This window comes from Lactuca virosa, chromosome 3 (assembly GCF_052849685.1).
Source record: "Lactuca virosa cultivar CGN04683 chromosome 3, Lactuca_virosa_CGN04683_v6, whole genome shotgun sequence".
NCBI lineage: Eukaryota > Viridiplantae > Streptophyta > Magnoliopsida > Asterales > Asteraceae > Lactuca > Lactuca virosa.
The window spans coordinates 381,125,159-381,145,049 of NC_136428.1; the positions used below are offsets into that span (position 1 = coordinate 381,125,159).

Below are 19,891 nucleotides of genomic sequence, written 5' to 3' on the forward strand. Positions count from 1 at the left end.
GATTGGTTGCTTATGGACAGTTGGAAGTATATTCTGAATTTTGGAAGAACCATGTTGACATACTCTGAGAAGAGGTAACTCTTGTTCAGAAGTGATAGTCAAAATGGGAATATGGAAATGTTTCCATAAGTGGAAGTTACTCTTTAAATCTGTGTAAGATTAGGAAACTTAATGCAAGAAGGATGTTCAAAGGAATGTACTTTGAATGTGAGACTTCATGGACTTGTTCTCCATTGGTATACTTTGTAATGTTTGTTGCCAAGTCTCAGTGACTTTTGTGCATAGTCATTACAAGAGGATCATTGCATATAAGTTTAGAATCTAACAGATTTCAGTAAATGGCAAGAATTTGGTATTCTTACATTTATCATAAGGATTTGGAATTGTGAAATGAGCATCATTGAAATGTTGTCAATTGATATATTTCACAAAGAAAGGACCATAGACAAACATAGTGTGCATGCTTGGAGCATGGGATAACTATTGTTTTAATTCAAGTATTAAGTTGATTATTCGAAACATTATACAATGAATAATGAGTAATCAATATGGCGATTAGATAAAAGGTGTTTTATTTACACTCAAAAGTTTTGGGGCCATATAGGATTAGTATTATTCTTGTGTTTCACTTTGCATGTTTTGACTTCCCGAATAACTAGGTTATTCAAACCATCCACAGTTGATCATACTTTGGAAGTAGATATTGAGGCAAGACAGTCATGAATGGGTCTGTAGGATTGTCTAAGGTGTTAGACATAGCACAAGTTTGCTGCAGTATTCATGAGTACTCTTGTAATAAGATTTGAGTATTGGATTCAACCCATGCTCATTTGTATTACTTCATGGATTATATCACGAGTGATCATGAGACGATAATATCTTATATTCTTGTAACCAAGACATGTGAGTTGTAATTTACAAGTAGGTTGCACATTGACATATGTAAACGCACCAGCAACTTGGTGTTATAAAACATATCGTTGTGTGTGATTTGATGAGTAAGTACAAGCAAGCATTTGAGTCGAAGTTTATCCATTCCATTTACCCTTAGAGGGATAAAAGCGATATTTGTGGGCACCTCGATGATTTAGTGAGGACGATCCTAAGTGCTTGGCCAAGCCTGGACTGATTTGATTTGTTCAATTAATCAGTCGTCATAAATCAGAAATCGGGAAACAACACATGAACAGAGAGAATGATGATAATCCATGTCTCAGTTCATACGATATCTAGAATGGAGGAATATATGATCCCTTATCTAATGGACGCGTCATTTGATTTGTTCAGAGTTCGACAGCGGCTTTTGAGAGCTACGATTGCTAATCGGATTTTGGAGTCGTACCTGCAATTATAGTTATCAGACTTATCCAAGTGGGAGACTGTTGGATTAGGTGTCTAAGCCCATAACTATAATTGGTATGTACTTGACCCGATAGTAGCATGGTCCATTTCGGGTTGCGTTCATCAAGACAATTTGATAGGATGGATATTTGAGTAAGAAGTTATTTGTGATTTATTAATACATTATAAGTACAATATATTAATTGAGGAAACATATTATTTAATTAGTATTGATCAAAAATTAATTTGGAATTAATTTGGTGATCAAAAGAGACTAATTAAATTAACGGGGACTGATTAAGTCAATCAGTAATATTTATAGTTTGGACCATTAATCCATATTTATTAGGATGGACTAATTCTATGTGGAAGTCCATGAAGAGTTAGTCCATAAGGCCCAACATATGGATTAGTGGATTGCTTAAAGGTTTAAGTAAATAGACTAGGGTTTACAAGTTAAACCTTAGGAAGCCCACATTATAAATGTAACCCTTCTTAAGCCAAAATCGTGACAAGAGTGAAAGGACATGAGATGCACGATTTTGTGCTTCATAACTTCTCTCTCAATATTCTCCAATTGTTCATGATGTTTGTGACTTCTTTGAGGTACAACACTTGAGGTGCTAAGCTCTTAAAAGGCCAATGTCTACAAGCTACAACAAAGAGGTAATAATCTAACTTACTTTTATGATTTATGTGTCAAATTGTATGCTAGTTGTAGGCTTAATGCTTTGGAAATAATATTGCATGTATAATTAGAGAAAACATAGATCCAAGGCATTTAGGGTTGTATGTGCATCATAGGATGTTGTAGTATATAAAACACAACAATAAGATGCTTAAATAGGGTGCAAACCCTAAAATTTAGGGTTTGCATCTGACTCGTCTACGCACAGCGTACGCATGGGGATTTCCCGCTTCGCGCCTCACCTATGTACTCCGTGCATACACCATGTATGCCCATCATACGCCCCGACCCTCAAAATCCAAATATAAACATAAATATAACTTGAATAGGAAGCAACATAATACCTTACAAATCCTGGGCATTACAAATCTCCCCCACTTGATTTTGACTTCGTCCTCAAAGTCTGTTGCTGCTGGAAACAACTCTGGGTAATGCTCCCTGAATGTCCACCAAAGGAACCACTGCGGTATCATTGGCTATGCACTTCCGCAGCTGCGAAACATGAGAAGTGTTGTGGATCTGCCTAAGCTCTTCCGGAAGATCCAACCGATACGCCACCTTGCCCACCCGGGCTATAATCCTGAAAGGTCCGATATACCTGGGGCCCAGCTTGCCACGTTTTCTGAAGCGGATGACACCTTTCCAAGGTGACACCTTCAGAAGGACCATATCCCCGACCTGGAACTCTAGGTCTGATCGGCGTCTGTCGGTATAGCTCTTCTACCGACTCTGAGCTGTCTGGAGCCTACTCCGGACCTGCTGGATCATCTCTGTCGTCTTGAGTACCACTTTGGTACTCCCCATGACCCTCTGACCAACCTCACCCCAACATATTATTGTCCTGCACTTTCTCCCATAAAGCATCTCGAAGGGAGGGAGGTCGATACTGGCGTGGTAGCTATTGTTATAAGAAAACTATGCCAATGGAAGGTAGGTATCCCAACTACCACTAAAGTCTAAAACATACGCCCCTCTAGCATATCCTCCAAGGTCTGGATGGTCCGCTCACTCTGACCATTGGTCTGCGGGTGAAAAGTCGTGCTGAAGTGCAGACGAGTACCCAACTCGTCATGAAATTTCTTCCAGAATCTGGAAGTGAATCGCACATCCCCGTCAGAAATCATAGAAACTGGCACCCCATGCTAAGCTACTACCTCCCTGATGTAGATGTCTGCCAGCTTCTCGGCCGAAATACTCTCCTGAATCGGTATGAAATGGGAACTCTCGGTCAATCGATCCACGATGACCCATATCGCATCAACTCCGCGCGCCGTCCGAGATAACTTCGTAATGAAATACATAGTGATCTTCTCCCACTTCCACACAGGAATATCCAACGACTGTATTTTGCCGTGCGGACTCTGATGCGCTCACTCTTCCGGTGCTCCTCTCAGATAGCCTCCAATTGTGCCTCTCGAATCCTCTCCATGAGTGGAGTCACTACTGTCATCCTCAGACAGATGTCCCTGATCGGGGCCGAGAATGTCTTGCGGCTAAGGGCATCAGCCACAACATTGACCTTTCCCGGGTGGTAGAGGATCTCGCAGTCGTAATCTTTTACCACGTCCAACCACCGCCGCTGCCTCATGTTCAGATTTGGCTGATCCATCAGGTGCCTCAGGCTCTTATGATCCATGTAAATAGTACATCGGACCTCATAGAGGTAGTGTCACCAAATCTTAAGGGCAAAAATAACTGCCCCCAACTCCAGATCGTGTGTCGGGTAATTCGCCTCGTGAGGCTTCAACTGCCTCGAGGCGTAAGCGATGACGCGCCCTCTCTGCATCAACACTGTGCCTAAACCCGAGATAGACGTGTTGCAATAAACTACAAAGTCCTCGAAGCCCTCTGTCAGGGACAATATCGATGCCTCGCACAACTTCTATCTCAAAGTCTCGAACGCTGCTTGCTGCTCAGGCTCCAAGCGAAATGTCACCGACTTCTTGGTCAGTTGGGTCAACGGAATAACAATCTTGGAGAAGTCCTGGATGAATCTCCGATAATAACCTGCCAGGCCAAGAAAAATCTGAATCTCGGATGGAGACCTCGGAACCTCCCATCTCATCACTACCTCAACCTTGGCCGGGTCGACCAGAATATCGTTCTGGTTGACAAGGTGCTCCAGAAACTGCACTTCGTCCAACCAGAACTCGCACTTGGAGAACTTTGCAAAAAGTCTCTCCCTCCTTAATGTCTCCAACACCTCCCTCAGGTGCTCCTCGTGCTGCTCCTGAGTCTTGGAGTAAACCAAGATATCATCGATAAAGGCTATCACATACCGATCCAGCATCGGTCTGAACACGCGGTTCATGAGGTCCATGAACGCGGCAGGAGCGTTGGTGTGCCCAAACGGCATCACGTCGAACTCGTAATGACCATATCGAGTCTAAAAGGCTGTCTTCTGCACATCTTCGTCCCTGACTCTCATCTGGTGATAACCCGGTCTCAAATCAATCTTGGAGAACCAAGATGCACCTTGTAGCCGGTCAAATAGATCATCAATCATCGGGAGGGGATAACGGTTCTTCACCGTTACCTTATTCAACTCCTAGTAGTCTATACACATCTGATGGGACCCGTCCTTCTTCTTCACGAACAGAATCGGGGCTAACCCAATGCGAACTGCTTGGCCTGATAAATCCCTTGTCTAACAGATCCTGCAGCTGTGTAGACAACTCCTGCATATCGGGAGGAGTCAACCGATACAATGCCTTGGCTATCGGAGTAGCGCCCGAAACTAAGTCAATCCTGAACTCCACCTGTCTCTCCGGAGGTACCCCATGCAAATCCTCCGGGACCACATCCGGATACTCCCGCTCAACCGGTACCACATCCACGGTCGCCTTAACCTTATCCCAGGTATCCATAACTTAGGCGACAAAACTTGCGCATCACTGATGAAGGTAGCGTCTAGCTCTCACCGCAGAACACATGACCGGCCCACGCTGTGGTCTCTCATGCTGAATTACCAGCTCTCCCTAGGGATGTAAGTTTGACCCGTGGGTTCGGGTACCCACGGGTACCCGCCCCGACGGGATCGGGTATTCCCCGTTGTAACGGGTAACGGGTCGGGGATGGGTCTCACATGTTGTACCCGAAGCGGGGATGGGTCGGGGTCGGGTTTGGCACTATCCGCCCCGCTAAGACCCGATATATATATATATATATATATATATATATATATATATATATATATATATATATATATATATATATATATATATATATATATTGGTATTCCCTTTTCATTCATCGATTTATTGTACTGTCTTTTCGATTTACAAGACATGGAGTACTCAACAGTCATGTATCTCTTCGAGACTACACTCTATATGCATCTCTTCGATTACCAGACTGCAATCAAGTTCATACCATACCAGTTATGGCGTATATTAAAAGGGGAACATTGCATCTGCATTTAACATGCTTCTCATCAGTCATTCTCCAGTTCGTTCGATAAGAGACAAGAGTTCGTCTTTAATGTCATTCTCATTCTCCTTCTCTCCTGATGAACATGAATGATTCTCCTGTTCCACCACAAGATCCCCCCATCAAGTAAGTTTCTTTTTTCTTTTTCTAAACTTATTTTCTGAACTCGTCTGCAACCTCCTTCTCCTTCTCATTTTTTGTTGTTGTAATCGATTTAGCCATAATAGCCCTAATCTTTTGTTTGCTGTAATAAATTCAAGTCGCAAACTCGCAATCAGTATGCTCTAATTTTCTTTTCATTTAATCGGTTGCTGTTATAATTGGTTCCTGCCCTAATTTCATCTAATTTTTGTTGTTATCTACTGTTGCTATAATCAACCATCTATGAACTCGTTTATCTTCTGTAATCATGGTTATTTCTTATTATTTGATGAAATTTATGAAATCAACCATGTATGAAGCTTATGGACCTGAAATTGATTCCTGGACATTTATTTGAACTTGAATAAAATCTTTAGTTGGACCTGAATCAATTGATTTTCTGAACTCATCTTCAACCTGCTTCTCCTTCTCATTTTTTTGTTGATGTAATCGATTTAGCCTTAATAGCCCTAATCTTTTGTTTGCTGTAATAAATTAATGTGGCAAACTCGCAATCAATATGCTCTAATTTTCTTTTCATGTAATCGGTTGCTGCTATAATTGGTTCCTGCCCTAATTTCATCTAATTTTTGTTGTTATCTACTGTTGCTATAATCAACCATCTATGAACTCGTTTATCTTCTGTAATCATGGTTATTTGTTGTTATTTGATGAAATTTATGAAATCAACCATGTATGAAGCTTATGGACCTGGAATTGATTCCTGAACATTTATTTGAACTTGAATAAAATCTTTACTTGGACCTGAATCAATTGATTTTCTGAACTCATCTTCAACCTGCTTCTCCTTCTCATTTTTTGGTTGATGTACTCGATTTAGCCTTAATAGCCCTAATCTTTTGTTTACTGTTTTGTTTACTATAATCAATTCCTGATGTAATCAGTATGCTCTGTTTTTTTATGTAATCGGTTGTTTACTTGAACCTGACTTTGCATAATCTTTTTAATTTTTGTAATCAATTCCTCATCTTTTATTCACTTTAACCTGACTTTGCCATGCTTTTTAGTGAGACTCATGATCAACAACCTCCACAACCAAGTTGTGAGGCTTTTGCTACAACTGATGAACAAGAGGCTACTGTAACTAATGCACAAGATGTTGCTACAGTTGTTGGCTAAGCTGCTGAAAATACAAGAAGATTGACTTCTCCTGTTTGGGCACATTTTGTAAAACAAAAGATTGGTGGACTAGATAAGGCTGAATGCAACTATTGCGGGAAAAAGTTGAGTGGAAAAAGCAAGAATGGAACCAAACACCTTCATGAACATTACAAAAAATGTAATGCAAGAAAGAATAAAGACACCAGCAGTCGATTTTGAATCCACGCCAAGAGAAAAAAGAAGGACCTATTTCACTTGGTGCACATACGTTTGATCAGAGTGTTTCAAGAGATGAGCTTGCAGATATGATAATTCTACATGAGTATCCACTCAACATGGTTGAACATGTTGGATTTCGAAGCTTTGTCAACTCTGTCAATCCGTTATTAATCCGTTATTTAAGCATCTGTCAAGAACAACCATTAAGAGTGATATAAAAGTCATTTTTGAAAGTGAAAAAACAAAGATAAAAAGGGTTCTAAGTTCTAACAAAGGTAGAGTTGCGGTGACAACTGATATGTGGACAGATTCTAACCAAAAAAGAGGCTACATGGTTGTCACTGTACATTATATTTATGATTCTTGGAATCTTTGCAATAAAATTCTAAGGTAATCAACTACATCTTTTTTTCTTTTATATTGATTTAATCTTTGAATATTTGTGTTCTAATCTGATAGTTTTTTTTTTAACTTGTAGGTTCATGTATGTTCCAGCCCCTCATAATGCTAAAACACTATCTAAAGAGTTAATGGGGTGTTTAGTTACATGGTCCATTGAATGCAAGCTATCCACTTTGACTTTAGATAACTGCAGTGTTAACTTTTCTATGATAGACAAAATGAAAGAAAAGTTGAGGTCCGATAATCTCCTTCTGAAAGGAGATTTGCTTCACATGAAATTTTGTGCGCATATATTGAACTTGATAGTTCAACAAGGATTAAGTTCAATTCAAAGTGTTGTAGACTCTATCCGTGAGAGTGTTTTTTATTGGACTGCAACTCCTAAAAGAGTGGAAGATTTCGAGGATGCGAAGGATGGGTTATCTCTTTCAACGAATAGAAAGTTAGCTTTAGATTGCAAAACAAGATGGAACTAGACTTATCTCATGCTTATGAGTGCAATTGTATACAAGGATGTCTTCAATCGCCTTGTACACACTGATAAGAACTACAAGCAAGCACCAAGTGATCAAGATTGGCTTTCGGCAAAAGTGATGTGTGAGAAGCTCAAATTGTTTAACAGTGTAACTGAGGTGTTTTCTGGGATTAAATATCCTACTGCCAACATCTTTTTTCCAAAAATATGTGAGATTCGAATGTTGCTTAATGAGTGTATTATATCACCTTATTTGGAGATTAAGACAATGTCTACCAGTATGATTGAGAAGTTTGACAAATATTGGTCTGTCATACATAGAGTTTTAGCAGTTGCCACAATTTTAGACCCAAGATTCAACATGAAACTCATTGAGTATTACTTCCCTAAAATTTATGGTCATGAGTCCTCAAAAGAAGTAGAGCGAATTAGAAAGTTGACATATGATTTGGTAAAATAATACAAACCACATGATGCCAAAGAAACATGTTGTTCCTTCAATAATTTTGATTTTGGCATGGATATTGATGATGGTGGAGATTGTTTGGCTGGTTATGATCTATTTGTGAGTTCCACTTCAACTGTTGATACTTACAAATCTGAGTTAGATTATTATTTAGAGGAGAATGTATTACCCAGGACAGGAGATTTTGATATTTTAGCATGGTGGAAGACCAATGGTCTTAAATATCCTACTTTGCAACAAGTTGTAAGAGATATTTTGGCTATACCGGTGTCTACAGTTGCTTCTGAATTGGCGTTTAGCAGTGGTGGAAGACATGTCACTCCTCATCGTAACAGGCTTCATCCCGATACATTACAAGCATTAATTTGCACCCAAGATGGTGAGTCTGTAAGTTTGTTGTTTTTAACTTTTTATTTTTTTTTATTTTGTGTTTATATAATAATTGCCTTCAATTTTGCTGTTGTTGGTTTAGGGTCCAAGCTATGTGGATTTTGATGCTTAGTTTTTGAAGATTGGAAGATGATTGACAGCAATGAAGACCAAACTTTTTTTTTTGGAACAAGAACAATAGAGTGAAATTGTTTGGTTGATTTTAATGTTTGGTTATTATTTTTGTTGCTTGTGACTGTTTCATGGATTTTTATGTTTGGTTTAGTTTGTTGTTTTTGAGAATTAAGTATGAACAAGTGATATTTTATTATTATGATAAGTAATGTTTTTTTCTTTCTAATTGTTGGGTTTTGAAAAATTATACTCTATATAAATGGGTATCCAGTGGGTTCCCCATATCCATCGGGTATTTCTTCACCCAAACCCGTTGGGTATTTCGCGGGGCGGGGGAGGGGATGGGTTTGGGGTTAGAAGTTGGGTATGGGGATGGGATTTGTGGTCCCCATCACTACCCGCCCCCGCTTGCATCCCTAGCTCTCCCCCACTTGGGGTCCTAACCCGAACCAACTGCTGCTCACAGTCGATCACTGCCCTATTGGGGCTCAACCAATCCATACCTATGATGACCTTGTTCCCACACAAAGGAATGGGAACCAAATCCACAACATAACGCTCAACATACATCCTCAGAACACAATCCCTATAAACCTCTGAAGACCGTACGAATCGATCGTCTGCAATCTCGGCCTCTAAAGGACAATCCGACATGATCGTAGACTCAGCAAACTTCTTGTTGAGTGCAAGAGATACGAAAGATCGGGTAGCCCCCGAGTCGAATAATACCAACACTGGGATACCGTGCACGTGGAACGATCCCGTCACCACATCTGGTGCGACACGCGCCTCTTGGGTGGTCAGCTAGAAGGCTCGGCTCCTCACCATAGGAGCATCTGACTTTCCCTAACGACCATTTGTGATCCGCAGGGTCGATGGATCTGGCGCCGCCACTGGCGCTCTTGATACCAATCTCGGGCAATTGGCCTTTTTATGGCCTCGCTGATTGCAGTGAAAACAAAGAAGGTCTGATGTCTGAGTAGTGGGGGTAGGGGCAGTACAATCCTTGCTAAAGTGCCCAGTCTTGCCACACCTATAGCAGCCCGATCCCCCTACCCTTCAACCTCCCTCATGCGTATTGCCGCATTTCCCACAGTGGCCCTGACCCTTCTGGCCCTTCGACCTCGAGTCGAATCCATTGGGTTTCTTCATCGAAACCCCAGTCGTCTGCCCAGTCTCCGCCTTCCTCTTCCTAAGGTGCTCTATATCAATATCCCACTCTCGTTCCATAGCTATCATATCATCCAAAGTCGGGCACGCCGAATAGCTAACATACTTTCTAATGTCCGCCCTCAGCATATCATGGTACCTGGTTTTCTTCATCTCCTCATCTCCCGTGTACTGAGGCACCAACAAGGCCCTCTCTCTGAACTTGGCGGTAATCTCCGCCACCGTCTCCATAGTCTGTCTCATGTCTAAAAACTCACTGGCCAACTACTGAACCTCCACAGGTGGCGCAAACTCTGCCCGAAACTTGGACACAAAATCCGAACAGGTCATGGCCTCAATGGCTTGAGCTCCCAAAGTGTCACTAACTGCCTCCCACCAGTCTCTAGCTCGCTCCCTCAAGCAACCGGCAACAAACCTGACCTTCGACCCCTCAGGGCAAAAGCTCTCCATCTGTACAGACTCAATGTCCGCAATTCACCTCCTATCTACATTGGGGTCCTTCACCCCGCAGAAGTCTGGAGCTCCGCATCCCCTGAAATCCTTGAAGGAGAGAGTACGAGTCCTAGAGTGGCCAGGTTCCATGTCACTCTTGAATTCCCTAAGGTGATCCTCCATTAGCTCAATGATACCCTCCTTGATCGACCCGAAAATCACCGGGGTTGACTCAAGGATGTCTCTCGTAATCTCGGATGCAATGAACTCGTGCAATCCGTCATTAATTCGTTCGGAACCCATACCCGAACCAGACCCAGCTCCTGAGCCCCCTGCTCCATGACGCGTCACCACCATTCTGAAACAAACCACACAATCATTAGGGTCATATAAAATCATCGAGAGATCTCACACTCTGCCACTCCTGGTTCCCCGCAGTTCTCCAAGAGGCAAGTACGGATCCTCTGCTTCCAGTAGTACGGGCCCATACTACCTTCCACATCTATCCGTACTTTCCTCCCGGTTTGCCTTGCGTCACCAAAACCTTTTCCTATCCGCACATACAATTCGTAATCAGATAACTCATGTCATTAATCTCATCCTAGACTTACCCTAGGGTAATCCCCGACCCACTCTCTGGCATCAGCTGCGAAAGAAGTCCCTGCTACCTCTCCCTAACTAGCTCGCGAATACTGTTGCATATTACTAAGACCAGATAATTCTTCGAATGAGAGGTCTCTCCCTACAACGGTTAGACTCAGACGAGAGCTGCGCAGTAGGGATAATCATAACCTTCTGAAATTATTTAGTCCTCGTAATATGTAACTTAGCGTATTCGTTTAATAGTTAGTTAAAGATAACTAAAACTCCTAATAGCACAAAGCAAGCAACATTTGAGCCTTGAGTAACCAAAACTAGGCATGTCCTAATCAGGCCATCATATCACTGACTAATCAGTACTAGCATGCAGTTCTCATAGTCATATCATATATCATAACAAACATGTATGGTATTTTGGGGAAATTTACTTGAGCTCGGTCGATTGCACGCATCACACTCCTTGTTCTTTATTAAAAACACTTAATTTTAATTTTAGAAAAATTTATTTTTCTTGTAAAAACCTTTCAAACCCTCGATTTGAGACCAGACACCCCCGAAAGTTTGTCTGAATCCCTCAAACCAAGGCTCTGATACCAACTTGTAACGTCCCAAAATTTAGAACCAAAAGTTTCATTTTTAATTAAGTAATTATAAAAACCATAGTATGAAAACATCAATAGTGCCATCTCATATCCTAGTCAAAACCAATATGTTAAATAACCAAATACACATCATAGAAAAGTAATATCAGAGTACAACTCCCAAAGATCTCCTAAGACGGAAAATCATAGTGTGATGCGCTGCGATCATGCCGGCTCCTTCCCTTTTGAAGAAGAAGTACCTGAAACCAAAACTGAAAAAACCGTAAGCACAAAGCTTAGTGAGTTCCCCCATCATACCACATACCATACAATAAATACGTTGCCAAGCATATCTGGGTGTTGGCCTCCCCTTCGTTCTATTTCAACCGGATATTGTCGAGCATATCTAGGTGCTGGCCTCCCCTTCGGTCTATTTCAACCGGATACTGTCGAGCATATCTGGGTGCTGGCCTCCCTTTCGGTCTATTTCAACCGGATATTGGGTCTATTTCACCCCTACCACTACCACATAATAACATAGCAAATAAGCACATAAATCATAATAGATAGTAGCATACCATACAATTATCACAAAGACAATCATCTCTACTATAAACAACTACTAGTGGGTCGGCATTGGTGCCTTCGACCCAATCATACAGGGAAGGTAACTCACCTCAACTGTGTGCCGAAATCGTACTCATCGGATGGCTCCGGACTCCTTTCCCTAAAGTACCACAAATTTACTAATCAGATATTAAGTCCAAATATGACTCCTTTATGGCCTAACTTCTAATCCATGTCGCAAGGCAAGGTTCCCTAATCCTTACCCTATTGGGCCTCTTTCTCCCATGGCCCAACTCATAATCAAATTAAGGCCCAATTCCATTCCTTTAAGATTTAAGGTCTAATAAGGCCCATCAAGGCCCAATACAACAATTTCCAGGTCTAGGCCCAGAGACCATACTCCATAGTGGGTCATGAGGCCCAACAAATTCAGGCCCAAGATCCTAAGGCCCAAAAACACCTTTGACCACTCTTCATGCGTACGCGCGGCGTACATGGAACTTACGCCCAACGTATGCTGGTCTTGACCATTATGGGAAGGTTGACCCAGTACGCGCAGCGTACTAGGGATACGCCCGGCGTACTGGCCAGCCTCCTTAGAAACTTCCTTGTGACTTAATCCATGAAGTCCTAACGTCCAAAACATAGATCCAGGCCCTTTAAGACGTCCTAATTCATAAAGTTACAAACTTTATGTATTTGCATGCATGGATGGGGGGTTAAGACATGATTTAAGTCCTTAATAACACTTTGTGGCCATCTAACACTTGTATGGTTGTGGATTAACCATAAAGGCTTGATTTTTATGGTTCTAAATGCTTCCAAGAGCTCAAAAAGACAACTCTTATGGACTGGAAGTACCAGAACACAAGAAGTCTCAACTATGGGGCCAAAATACCATAAATAACACCCCAAAACTATATTTAAGCATTCAATGGTCAAGGTTGGAGCTTAATTCCTCAAATGAGTCAGAAAAGATGCGAAACTTCTTGACCTATAAGCTCTCTTCAAGTCCTTGCTCCTTCTTCAACCTCCTTGCTCTTCAAAACCACCAAAATAACACCAAAATTCTCAAAGTAAGCTAAAGATACATGTAGGGGCTAGGGTTCGAGTTGGGCACTGAGAAGACAAGGGAGGCTGAGAGGATAAGGGTTTGGAGGGATATAAGATGCTTAAATAGGGTGCAAACCCTAAAATTTAAGGTTTGCATCTGACCCGTCTACGCCCAACGTACGCATGGGGATTTCTCGCTTCGCGCCTCACCTATGTACGCCGTGCGTACACCTTGTACGTCCAATGTACGCCCCAACCCTCAAAATCCAAATATAAACATAAATATAACTTGAATAGGAAGAAACATAATACCTGACAAATCCTGCGCATTATAGTCGAACACCGAGAAGCCCACATGACCGAAGACCACTCATGAGTACGCAGGGCGTACTCAACACGTACACACATCGTACTCGCTTTAGGGCTTGTACGAGAAGCGTACATGCTTGTACCCCAACTTACTCCCCTATTTGGCCAACTTCCATTTTTCCAGCTCTTAATCGATTAAGACCTCAATCCAAACTCATATCTGACTTCCTTAAAATGGTTTATCTTGTAAAGTTGCCAACTTTACGTGCATGCATGGCTTAATGTGGCTCTTAGAGCTCAAAATAGCTTAATAAATGACTTAGTACATGCATGAGACCATGAACGCTATAAAGTTTGCACCTTTAAGCTTGAGGAACTCTCCAAACATCTAGATCTACAAGAGTTAGCTTCTAAAACAGCCTTAACCCATCAATACCAACCAAAAAGGGACAAAGAAAGAGATTTAAGTAAAGAGTAGACAAGGTATGAACTTTATACCTCAAAAGTCACCAAAAGATGGAGCTAAATCTGGATCTCTAGGCTTCCTTCCAATTAACGAGTCTTCTAACTTCTTCTTCTTCTAACACTTCAAGGAGTACAAACCACCAAAATCAAGACCAAGGTTCAAAAACACTCAAGGATGTTATTAGGGTTCGAGATTAGGGTTTTAGGACAATGAAGGCTGATAAAGAGGCCAACCCTAGGGACTTAACCAGCTTATATAGGGTGCAACACCCTAAAATTAGCACTAAACCCCTTGTACGCCCCGCATACATAGGCATACGCCCCATGTACGAGGTCTAAATGCGCGATCCACTCCCTCTTAGTACACTAAGCGTACCATGTGGTATGCCCCGCGTACTGGCTTCTCAGCTAGTATGCTAAGTGTACCCTATGGTACGCCTCACATACTAACCCCAAGGACCAAATTCCAAGCAATACACCCCCGCAAGGTCTAAACCGAAACGCACAATGAACCAAGCGTTACAACTCTTCTCCACTTGAATTGAATTTCGTCCTCGAAATCATTCCTTACCATCTCAAGCATGCCAGACATCCTGAGCAATGCGACCACAGCCCCGAGCAGACAACAGCCTTCCCAAAGGCAACCGAAACCAACCCTAGCAGGGCTCTCCAAATCCGAAGATGGACGAATCCTTTTTCAACCTAAAAAAATCCGATGCAGAATAACCACATCTACTCAATCTGAAATCTAAAGTCTCGAATTAGTCTGACTCCCTGACAGACCGCCCATACAGAACCATTGCTAATTCCATTCCACTTCTCTCCTAAACTGACTACTCAACTTCTGATTACTAGAAACAGAATCACAGACCATACACTACTGCTGCTGACAAATTTTCACTTGACCAAAGGGATTAGATATTCCTTCGAGAAAAGGCTCATCCTAATGTTAACAATTCCATGAATATAATGAACAATGAGAGACAATCTGGGAGAGAAACCTTCTATTGATGAGCAAGACACTACTTCCTTTAACTGCCAAACCCACACATCGTTGCTAAAATCCTGAAATCCCATACTTGTCTGACCTCCGCACAGGTAGAACCAATCCAAAACACAATCACAAGAGCCTGATCTACCATCAAACTGAAAACATCCTTTAACCCTGAACCCTTCAACTGGTGCCCTTGGCATATATATACCTTAATTCATATCTTACTGAAATGAAGACCTTGCACATAAACACTCGTGATTCCCAATGCGAGTTCCCACCAAAAACCAACTCGGTACATAATTCGCAACTGGAGATCCAAGAACTTACACCTGCATTTCATCCGAAATCTTCTGATTCACGACATCCCTTTACTAAACCTGAATATAAGATCTTCCGCCACCACTGAGACTGCTAGTCTCACACCTGGTCCAGCCACCAGGTTCCTAAGAGTCCAATAAGCAAGGCTACCCTAGCCCAATCATCCCTCTACGCCACTCACTGACCACACAACCATTCCTACAAAACCAAAATCCAATACCTCGACCCAACGGTCTCTATCAGGTCCTACCTGCATTCCATAAACACACAAGCCTCGCCCTCGGGTCCCACCCAAACTATACCACGGAGCGGGCCATGCCCACGGGTCCTACCCATCTACAGCTACATAGGCATGACTCTGCCTCGGACCCCACACTCCTGTCCGTCTTGACCAAGGCACGAATTGATCCTCCTTTATACTCATGACCACCTCAACGATAGGCTACCTCAAACTGGTGAACACTACGATCCCATCGCAGTCTTACATCACTTCTAACCAACCATGGTCTTACCACACCCAAACCATCTCAACCCCAATTATCCTGAGTCGAACCTACATCCGATTGAATTCCAATCAGGTATTCGGGTCATGCTTCAAACCCCAAAGCCTTCATCAAACAAGAACATGTTGCGAGGCTCTAACACAAACCTTAACATGGATCCATCCACAAGCCTGCTATACCTCACAAAGAAGACGTCGACCACTATTGGAAGTTTCATGAACTCCCAACTTACACAACTTCAATCTAGACGAACACTTGGGTTGTCTCTCCTCCTGAATGGGATGTAAAACTTTCCCTAGTTCCACACCCGATCTAAATCTTAGAAATTCTAATCGATTCTCCCCCAATTGGATTCGTTGAAGCTCTCCCATCCCACAAAATTTGATGGATTCTCAACCCATCTTATCTTCATATAACCTGAACCAACTATGATCTGAGCTTACCAATATTAGCGTTCCATTACTACCCAATCTTGATGATCGCCCAACTCCTGAAATCCAGATTGATACTCCCCGAGATCCCAACAACCCGACAACCCCAAACGTTGACCACGTACGCACAATGTACCTTCTGGTACGCCCAACATACACGTCTGCCACCCTATATTTCTAATAAGTGCTTAACACCTTAAGCTCTTTTATCCAAAATCCAGATCTAGCCTTCAAATGACGTGCTTGATCATAAAGTTTCCAACTTTATGATCTTACATGGCTATTAAGTGCTTAATACCAAAACCCTAACTTAATATAAGGTCTAAACCACTAAAGGGCATACATCGATGGATAAGAACAACGAAGACTCCATTTTTATCACTCTAGACCTCCCAAAGCGTCCAAAAGAACAACTCACTTGGTCTAGAGTTGCTAACACTCAAATGGACAAAAATATGGGACCAAAATGAACATAAAATCCATGGATAACAAGATCTAACCAAAACTTCATCAATATCAGAACTTCTGGATCCAAGATGCTTCACTCTTCTAAGATGGTCTCCTCTTCCTTCTTCCTCCTTCAAGATCACTAAAATACACACTCAAGGCTCAAATATGCTCTAGAAATGGATTAAGGTTTGCAAGGATCGAATATGAGGCTGGAGGTTGATGAATGAAGGGAGCCTTGAGAGTTAAGGATGAATAAATAGTGCACAAACCCTAAATATTAGGGTTTTAGGTCCAGGCCACGTACGCCCGACGTACGCTTGGGTACGTCCAGCGTACGCATGCAGTTCCCAAAAATTACAAAAATGTCATGGGACTAAATATGCAAGCAATACTCATACCAAGGGTTAAAATGCAAAATACCTGAAATCAAGATGTTACATCAACGAATGGTATCACAATGAGATGAATACGATTGCAATGGGCTATGAGCATTCACAACTAGTCGCAATTGGTCACAACCATCCCATTCGCAATGATCCAGATGCTTCGACTCTAATGTGCTCCGATTGCTTGGACCCATTCACAACGTCTCGCATCAAACCACTAGTCACATTCTTTCACATCTAATTGTAGTCATATTACGACTTTCACAACTAAAAACAGTGGGAACCAATCGCAATTTACGGTTGTAACTGTTAGCCTAATAAGATTTTTGTCTTTATCTTGTATTGGGTTTTATGATTGGGCCTTTTAGCTAGGAAATCCTAATTAGCTTCTCTATGTATTATGTCTTTCCTTTTCATTGTATTTGTACTTTTCATTTGATAATAATATGAAACCCTAGCCGTTGATCGTCTGTACTTTCGTTTTGGGGGCGAGCTGTAGAAGGCACGACACTGTTCATCGTACTGTTCACGACATTATTCATCGTTACTATTCATCGACATTGTTCATCGTACTGTTCATCGTTACTGTTCAAATTACTATTCATCACAATTTTGGGTATGATTTCTTGCTCGTTTCTATATTCATTTTGATTTGATTTGTTAGTTTCGTCGGTTTCGAGGGTTTCTTTTCGTCTGTTGGTTTTGTTGAGTTCGAGATCTTGATTATTTCTGTTGCTACTCATATTTACTGTTTGACTGATATTGAAATATGGCCCTAAGAGATGATTCTCTTCAGTCCATTAGTATTCAACTCGACGGGAAAAAACTATGCCTATTGGAGTTATGTTATGAAAAACTTCTTGTGAGTCAAGACTATGTGGGGGATTGTTAAAGGTGACAAGAACAAACCAACTGACGAGAAGGCTAATAATTATGCAACCTTAATGGATTCATGGGAGACTGATAACTCCAAGATCATTACTTGGATTAATAATTTTGTTATCCAATCTATTGGTACTCAATTGGCGAAGTATGACACAACAAATGAGGTTTGGGATCACTTGGCTAGGCTGTATACTCAGTCTAACTTTGCAAAGCAGTATCAGTTAGAGTTTGATATTCGAGCGCTCAAACAGAACAATCTCAGTGTTCAAGAATTTTATGCAACTATGTCAAATTTGTGGGATCAGTTGGCTCTTATAGAACCTGATGTGTTGAAGGATTTTAATCCTTATATTGATAGAAGGGAAGAGAAACGTTTGGTTCAGTTCTTGATGACATTACGTTCAGATTTTGAAGGCTTGCGCGTATCAATCTTTCATCGCACACCTCTTCCCACTGTTGATTCGGTTGTTCACGAGTTGATTGCTGAAGAAAATCGTATCAAGTCCCATGCTGACAAAGGTCTCAAGACAACCACTCCTGTTGTCTTTGTTGTTCCACAATGACCTCAGTCTTCAAACCAGAATCGTCCTAAAGTTGCATTTGATGAGTGTGCTTTCTGTAAGAAGAAGAACCATTGAAAGGCAAATTGTCCTTTGCTGACAAATAAGGGAAACCAGCAGCAACAACAAACAAGATCACCTGCACAATCTCAGGCTTCACAACAAAATAGGTCTTCTGGACAGTCACGTCCCTCGTTTCCACTTTTATTTTTCACCACAGTACGCTGATGCTACACCTTCATTTGAGAATGAAACAGATTTCACACCACCATCAGCCTTGGATCCACAGATTGTTGAGTAGTCCATATAGTTCTTAGCTGCCAATCCAACTGCCATGTCATCTTCCATGTCTCATTCAGGTCTGTCTTCATCCAACACGTCAGGTATTCTTGCATCCTTGTGGATATAGGATTCTGGTGCATCTCATCACATGTCACCACATTTGTCATCTTTTGCTTCATTATCTTCTAGTACACCCGTCTCTATTATGTCTGCTAGTGCTACACCCATGTCAGTAGAGGGTGTTGGTTCTATTGTCACTCATTATATATTTTTAACAAGTGTGTATTACATTCCTACACTTGCTTTGAATCTTGCATCGGTCAGTCAGTTGTGTAAATCTGGTTGTTGGGTCTTCTTTTCTGATTCTTTCTGTTGTGTACAGGACATTCGGTCTCGAAGGGTGATTGGGATAGGCCGTAGACTTGGGGAGCTCTATGTTTTGGAGCAGCTACATGTTGCTGATGTTGCTGAATCTAGTGTCGATTTTTCATCTTTTCGTTTAAACCCTTCGTCGTCTGTTTTTTATCTTTGGCATTCTCATTTGGGACATGTGTCAGCGTCTTGTTTACAGTTTTTGGTTTCCACTAGTATGTTAGGCTCTTTGAAAACTGATGATATTTCTGATTGTTGTGGTTGTAAACTGGGTAAATTTTCTGCTTTATCATTTAATAAAAGTGTCACTTGTTTTGTTGCCCCATTTGATATTGTGCATTCTGATGTGTGGGTTCCCTCTCCGAACACCTATAAATCAGGAGCTAACTATTATGTTTCATTCATTGTTGATTACACTCGTTATATGTGGGTTATTTTATGAAGCACAAGTCTGATTTTTTCACCATATTACATATATAGTGAATTCAGAGCTCTTGTTAAGACTCAACACTCTGATGTCATAAAATGTTTTCGATGTGATTTGGGAGGAGAATTTACCTCCAATGATTTTAAACAATTATTGGCATCTGATGGCACTATACATCAATCATCTTGTATAGACACTCCTCAACAGAATGATGTTGCAGAAAGAAAACATCGACATCTCCTAGAAATTGTGTAACATCCGGATTTCCAGGTGCTGTATTTATCTAATTATTTTTGAGTTTTGGAGAGGGACTCGGCGA

The 19,891-nt window shown here is 41.4% G+C and overlaps 1 protein-coding gene and 1 long non-coding RNA gene across 2 annotated transcripts; both read left to right on the forward strand.

The window, feature by feature from the left end:
* Window positions 1-5,295: 5,295 nt before the first annotated feature.
* On the forward strand, window positions 5,296-9,013 carry LOC145167685 (uncharacterized). Its single transcript, XR_013741354.1, has 4 exons — window positions 5,296-5,584; window positions 6,628-7,330; window positions 7,419-8,662; window positions 8,756-9,013. It is a non-coding gene; the product is annotated as an uncharacterized LOC145167685 (long non-coding RNA).
* Window positions 9,014-17,921: 8,908 nt separating this feature from the next.
* On the forward strand, window positions 17,922-18,494 carry LOC145164972 (uncharacterized). Its single transcript, XM_079083614.1, has one exon. The coding sequence runs from the start codon at window positions 17,922-17,924 to the stop codon at window positions 18,492-18,494; it is 573 nt and encodes a 190-aa protein (XP_078939740.1).
* The last annotated feature ends 1,397 nt before the right edge of the window (window positions 18,495-19,891 follow it).